At 55.8% G+C, this 6,762-nt stretch overlaps 1 protein-coding gene across 3 annotated transcripts in view; it reads right to left on the bottom strand.

Moving 5' to 3' along the window:
• Positions 1–785: 785 nt before the first annotated feature.
• Positions 786–6,762, bottom strand: part of TTC31 (tetratricopeptide repeat domain 31) — a 31,418-nt gene continuing 25,441 nt past the window's right edge. For 2 of the 3 annotated variants that reach the window (XM_075261280.1, XM_075261278.1), the window contains exons 3-15: positions 5,485–5,568; positions 5,278–5,337; positions 5,072–5,152; positions 4,797–4,994; positions 2,861–2,909; positions 2,694–2,784; positions 2,462–2,603; positions 2,289–2,390; positions 2,148–2,202; positions 1,961–2,063; positions 1,811–1,888; positions 1,625–1,727; positions 786–931 (exon numbers count right to left, since the gene is read on the bottom strand). In XM_075261280.1, coding sequence (XP_075117381.1) covers positions 830–931; positions 1,625–1,727; positions 1,811–1,888; positions 1,961–2,063; positions 2,148–2,202; positions 2,289–2,390; positions 2,462–2,603; positions 2,694–2,784; positions 2,861–2,909; positions 4,797–4,994; positions 5,072–5,152; positions 5,278–5,337; positions 5,485–5,568 — 1,248 coding nt within the window. In that variant the 3' untranslated portion in view covers positions 786–829. The remainder of the gene's footprint in view (positions 932–1,624; positions 1,728–1,810; positions 1,889–1,960; positions 2,064–2,147; positions 2,203–2,288; positions 2,391–2,461; positions 2,604–2,693; positions 2,785–2,860; positions 2,910–4,796; positions 4,995–5,071; positions 5,153–5,277; positions 5,338–5,484; positions 5,569–6,762) is intronic. The other variant, XM_075261279.1, reaches the window with a different exon arrangement.

The raw sequence follows: 6,762 nt of genomic DNA, 5'->3' as shown, positions 1-6,762 counted from the left end.
GATACTAATACACATACTAATACTCACGCTAATACTTACACTGATACTCACACTGACACTAATACACTGATACTAATACTCACACTGATACTAATACTCACGCTAATACTTACACTGATACTCACACTGACACTAATACAGATACTAATACTCACACTGATACTAATACACATACTAATACTCACGCTAATACTTACAGATACTCACACTGACACTAATACAGATACTAATACTCACACTGATACTCACACTAATACACATACTAATACTAACACTGATACACTGATACTAATACTGACACCGATACTAATACTCACACTGACACTAATACTGACACTAATAGTAATACTGATACTGACACTAATACTCACACTGATACTAATACACATACTAATACTCATGCTAATACTTACACTGATACTCACACTGACACTAATACAGATACTAATACTCACACTGATACTCACACTGACACTAATACAGATACTAATACTCACACTGACACTAATACACATACTAATACTAACACTAATACACTGATACACTGATACTAATACTGACACCGATACTAATACTCACACTGACACTAATACTGAAACTAATAGTAATACTGATACTGACACTAATACTGACACTGAATAGGCTGATATGAAGAGGACCCCCATCGTCTGCAGTATCGAGCAGGTAGACCACCACGGGGAGGCAGACTGTTAACCCTTCCCTCCCCGAGCCTCAGTAGGACAACACACTTCATTGTATAAAGATTTCTTTATTGTGAACCCTCCACTTCCCCCTCAATCCAGTGATGGCATTTGCTCACACCCGCTCCTCACTTCCCCGGCTGCCTGGCTCCGCCCCCTCCAGGGTTCAGGTTGGCGTGTTCGGGGTTCCGCAGTTGGAGGACAAAGGTGGTGTCCTCAATGTTCATTCCCTGGGACAGAGAGGACAAGGAGGGTTAGTGGCGGCCTTGCTCAGTGTGTGAGCGCGGAGGGCGGCCATAGTAGGCGTGTGAGTATGGGGGGAGAGAATACAGCCATGCTAGACGTGTGAGCACGGGGATGATGGCCATGCTCAGCATGTGGGCATGGGGGGACGGCCATACTTGGTGTGTGAGCACAGTGGGAGGCCATGCTAGGGGTGTAAGCACCGGGGGGAGGCCATGCTAGGCGTGTGAGTGTAGTGAGCGGCCATACTAGGTGTGTGAGTATGGGGGTGGGGGGAGGCGGCCATGCTAGGGGTGTAAGCACTGGGGGGGAGGCCATGCTAAGTGTGTGAGTGCGGTGGGTGATGGCCATGCTCAGCAGGTGAGCACAGGTGGGATGCGGCCATGCTAGGTGTGTGAGTGTGGTGGGTGGCCATACTAGGCGTATGAGTACGGGGGGGGGCCATGCTAGGGGTGTAAGCACCAGGGGGGAGGCCATGCTAGGTGTATGAGCATGGGGGGGGGGAGGCGGCCATGCTAGGGGTGTGAGCACTCGGGGGGAGGCCATGCTAGGGGTGTGAGCACTTGGGGGAGAGGCCATGCTAGGGGTGTGAGCACTTGGGGGAGAGGCCATGCTAGGGGTGAGCACTTGGTGGGGAGGCCATGCTAGGGGTGTGAGCACTTGGGGGGGAGGCCACTTACCTGTAGGGCTCGGAAGGCTGACTCAGCAGCACCTTTACTGGTGAAGTTTACAAAGGCGCAGGTCCTACTGTACAGGATACGGAGGGAGTGAAGTACACCGAACCTGTAAGGACAGAGGATTTAGAGCCGCAGCGCCCCAGATTCCCACAGAGAGACCCCTGAAGAGACCCCCGCTGCCACACTCACGCTGAAAACTGCGACCTCAACACGTCCTCTGTGATCCTGCTGGTGATGTTACCCACCCAGACGGGGTAGAGCGTGCTGCTGTGGAGAAGGGGACACCATTACCCACCATCACCACAGCCCCTCCCCCCTCCCTAAGGTCATAGGCACTACCTGCTGGCCTGCTGGGCCTGGGGCACATTGGGGGGGGCGGAGAGTCCTCCTTTAGATCTCGTATAAACCACGTTACGAAAGACTTTATTATTATTATTAGAACCTGCGGCAGAGAAGGTGACCGGAGACGTCAGCGCTGCCCATCCCCCGCTCGCCCTCCTGTCCCTGTGGTGCCCCCTTCACTTACTTGGCAGACATGGCTGGAGGCTCGGGAGGTTCTCCCTTGTGGACATGGTCAGCGCCTACATAAGACACCAGGAGGAGGAGGAGGTGAGGGGTGAAAGATTTAGACAGGTAAGGCGGTTCCATTAAGGGGGAGGAGCCTTACCTGCAGTGTCTGCTGACACTCCGCGACCTCCTGCGCGGCCTCCACGCGATTCAGGTCACATGATAAGACCTGCTGGAATGCTGTAATAGCCTCCAAATATCTCTGCAGATAGAGGGATGAGTGAGTCGAGGAGTCGCCCCCTGCAGGGAGAGGCGCTCAGCACAGTCACTTACCTTCAGTCCCTTCAGGGCCTTGCCTCTCCGGAAATGTCCCTTTATGAAATCGGGCCGCAGCTCCAGCGCCTTCTCGGCATCCTGCAGAGCCTCCCGATAGCGGCCCAGGCGCTCATAACTGTAGGAGCGATTCCCCAGAAACCTGCCAGGAGGAGAGTCAGAGGAAACCAAGGAAATAGCCAAGGGTGGAGGACTATAGAGCGCCCCCCGCTGGAACCTCTAGACTACTCACCTGTACTCGCCAGGGTTTAACCTAATAGCCTCAGTATAATAATGTAATGCCTCCAGGTAGCGCCCCCTGTCAGCCAAATTATTCCCAACACCTGTAGAGACACAACCAGCATGAGATGGAAGGACACCGAGGATCGGGGCGGGAGAGGGGCGGCGGTATACACTCACTGGCTAAATCCATACTGTCCTGTACTCTATACTGCTCATCAAGGTGGCCCTGTAAGAGAGAGAGAGGGTGAGAGAGAGAGAGGGCGAGAGAGAGGGAGTGTGAGAGAGGGAGAGGGCGAAAGAAGAGAAAGAGAGGGGGAGAGAGAGGGAGTGTGAGCGAGGGCGAGAGAAGAGAAAGAGAGGGGGGGAGAGAGGGCGAGAGAAGAGAGAGAGGGCGAGAGATGGCAAGGGGGAGAGAGAGGGAGGGCGAGAGAAGAGAGAGAAAGATGGTGAGGGAGGGAGAGAGAGAGAGAGAGAAAGAGGGGGAGTGAGAGGGAGTGTGAGCGAGGGCGAGAGAAGAGAAAGAGAGGGGGGGAGAGAGGGCGAGAGAAGAGAGAGAGGGCGAGAGAAGAGAGAGAGGGCGAGAGATGGCAAGGGGGAGAGAGAGGGAGGGCGAGAGAAGAGAGAGAGAAAGAGGGTGAGGGAGAGAGAGAGAGAGAGAGAGAAAGAGGGGGAGTGAGAGAAAGAGAGAGGACAAGAGAAGAGAGAGAGGGAGTGTGAGAGAGGGAGAGGGCGAGAGAAGAGAAAGAGGGAGAGGGGGAGAGAGGGCGAGAGAGGGGGAGAGAGAGCGAGAGAAGAGAGAGAGAGGGTGAGAGAAGAAAGAGGGCGAGAGAAGAGAGAGGGAGTGTGAGAGAGGGAGAGAGAGAGAGGGAGTGTGAGAGAGGGAGAGAGAGAGAGGGAGTGTGAGAGAGGGAGAGAGAGAGAGGGAGTGTGAGAGAGGGAGAGAGAGAGAGGGAGTGTGAGAGAGGGAGAGAGAGAGAGGGAGTGTGAGAGAGGGAGAGGGGGAGTGTGAGAGGGGGAGTGTGAGAGAGGGAGAGGGGGAGTGTGAGAGGGGGAGTGTGAGAGGGGGAGTGTGAGAGAGGGAGTGTGAGAGGGGGAGTGTGAGAGAGGGAGAGGGGGAGTGTGAGAGGGGGAGTGTGAGAGAGGGAGAGGGGGAGTGTGAGAGGGGGAGTGTGAGAGGGGGAGTGTGAGAGAGGGAGTGTGAGAGAGGGAGAGGGGGAGTGTGAGAGAGGGAGAGGGGGAGTGTGAGAGAGGGAGAGGGGGAGTGGGAGAGGGGGAGTGTGAGAGAGGGAGAGGGCGAGAGAAGAGAAAGAGAGGGCGAGAGAAGACAGGGGGAGAAAGAGGGAGTGTGAGAGAGGGAGGGCGAGAGAAAAGAGAGAGAAAGAGGGTGAGGGAGAGAGGGCGAGAGAGAGAGAAAGAAAAAGGGGGAGGGAGAGAGGGCGAGAGAAGAGAGGGCGAGAGAAGAGAGGGCAAGAGAAGAGGAAGAGAGAGAGAGAGGGCGAGGGAGAGAGGGCGAGAGAAGAGAGAGAGGGCGAGAGAGAAAGGGAGAGAGGGCGAGAGAGGGTGAGGGAGAGAGGGCGGGAGAGAGAGAGAGAGAGAGGGGGGGAGAGAAGAGAGAGAGAGAAAGAGGGGGAGATAGAGAGAAGACAGAGAGGGCGAGAGAAGAGGGCGAGAGAGAGGGCGAGAGAAGAGAGAGAGGGTGAGAGAAGAGGGTGAGAGAAGAGGGAGAGAGAGAGAAGAGGGTGAGAGAGCGAAGAGAGAGGAGAGAGAGAGAGGGTGAGGGAGAGAGGGCGAGAGAGAGGGTGAGGGAGAGAGGGCAAGGGTGAGAGAGAGAGAGAGAAAGAGAGAGAGAGAGAAGACAACAGCGAAGTAAAAGGAGCAAGAGAAGAGTGGGGTATAAAGGGCAGGAGAAAATAGCAGGGTAAAAGGGATGAGAGAACAGCAGGGCCAAGGGAGCGGAGAGATGAGAAGAGCGGGGTAAAAGGGGCGGGAGAAGAGAAGGACGGAGCCAAAAGAGCGGGTGAAGAAGAGAAAAGTGGAGCGGGGTAAACAGATGGAGGGACAGAAAACAGAAGGGTAAAGAATAAAGATGGTAAGAAAGAAGAGAGCTCCTTACATTCCTCTGTGCTGCTGTTGGAGTAGCAGCCATCTTCTCGAGCGGGACTTCCGTTTTCTCGCCCATGCTGTCCTGAGATCCATCCCGCCCTCTTTCACGTAGAGTCTCTTTATGTCGCTCCTTTCGTTCCGGCTTTGGTTTGTTCTCCATCTTTTTTTGCGCCTGGCGTACAAACGAACTTGCGAGGTCGAGGTCGTCCTGAATAACAGAGCCCAGGTCAGACAGGGCAGCAACGTAATGGCGGCAGCAGTGGCAGTGGACAAGAAGCCACTCACCTCATGGACCACCTCTCCACAATCCTCTTGTCCCATATCCTGAGCCATCGACTCTGCAGCTCTGGTGGGATCTACTGGAGCCTGTTAGATACAAGGTGGTGATTGTACAGACTGCAGACTACCACCCCCGCCCACTACCATCACCTGAGCCACCAGTCACAGCACTCCCACCCAGCCAACCACGGCTACAAAGGCCACCACCTCACCAGGTTCTCCTCTGCCGGCTCCTCCTTCTGCCGCTGCTGACGTCTACGATCCTTCTGTCTCTAAATAGGTAAATAGAGGTAATGAAGTGATCCCATTACAGATCCAGGGGGTGATAACAGAGGGTCAAAGAGAAAGGGAAGGACATGAGGGGGTAATAACAGAGGGTCAGAAAGAGGGGGAGAATATAGTGGGGTACTTATAGTCACCTTCTTCTTCAGCCTCTTCTTATCCGCTTTCTCCTTCTCTTTCTTCTCTTCCTCTAATAGTTCTTCAGCATTTTTATCTGCCTGCTGTAGAAAGACCAAAGCTAAGATTATAGACATCCCAACCACCCAGCACCCCATCCCCACCATCATCCCAACCACCCAGCAGCCCATCCCCACCGTCATCCCAACCACCCAGCAGCCCATCCCCACCGTGATCCCAACCACCCAGCAGCCCATCCCCACCGTCATCCCAACCACCCAGCAGCCCATCCCCACCGTCATCCCAACCACCCAGCAGCCCATCCCCACCGTCATCCCAACCACCCAGCAGCCCATCCCCACCGTCATCCCAACCACCCAGCACCCCATCCCCACCGTCATCCCAACCACCCAGCACCCCATCCCCACCGTCATCCCAACCACCCAGCACCCCATCCCCACCGTCATCCCAACCACCCAGCACCCCATCCCCACCGTCATCCCAACCACCCAGCACCCCATCCCCACCGTCATCCCAACCACCCAGCACCCCATCCCCACCGTCATCCCAACCACCCAGAACCCCATCCCCATCATCATCCCAACCACCCAGCACCCCATCCCCATCATCATCCCAACCACCCAGCACTTCATCCCCACCATCACCCCAACCACCCAGCACCCCATCCCCACCACCCAATCCCCACCATCATCCCAACCACCCAGCACTTCATCCCCACCACCCAGCACCCCATCCCCACCACCCAATCCCCACCATCCTCCTAACCACCCAGCACCACATCCCCACCATCATCCCACCCACGCAGCACCCGATCCCCACCATCATCCCATCCACCCAGCACCCCACCATCATCCCAACCACCTGGCACCCCATCCCCACCATCATCCCAACCACCCAGCACCCCATCCCCACCATCATCCCAACCACCCAGCACCCCACCATCATCCCAACCACCCAGCACCCCATCCCCACCATCATCCCAACCACCCCATCCCCACCATCATCCCAACCACTCAGCACCCTTATCCCATCATCCCAACCACCCAGCACTCCATCCCCACCATCATCCCAACCACCCAGCACCCCATCCCCACCATCATCCCAACCACCCATCACCCCAACCACCCAGCACCCCATCCCCACCATCATCCCAACCACCCAGCACCCCATTCCCCACCATCATCCCAACCACCCAGCACCCCATCCCCACCATCATCCCAACCACCCAGCACCTCATCCCCACCATCATCCCAACCACCCAGCACCCCATTCCCCAA

Source organism: Leptodactylus fuscus, unplaced genomic scaffold (genome assembly GCF_031893055.1).
Source record: "Leptodactylus fuscus isolate aLepFus1 unplaced genomic scaffold, aLepFus1.hap2 HAP2_SCAFFOLD_102, whole genome shotgun sequence".
In the NCBI taxonomy this organism is placed as follows: domain Eukaryota; kingdom Metazoa; phylum Chordata; class Amphibia; order Anura; family Leptodactylidae; genus Leptodactylus; species Leptodactylus fuscus.
Note: the sequence above shows the minus strand (reverse complement) of the source record. Positions and strands in the feature narration are given on the sequence as shown.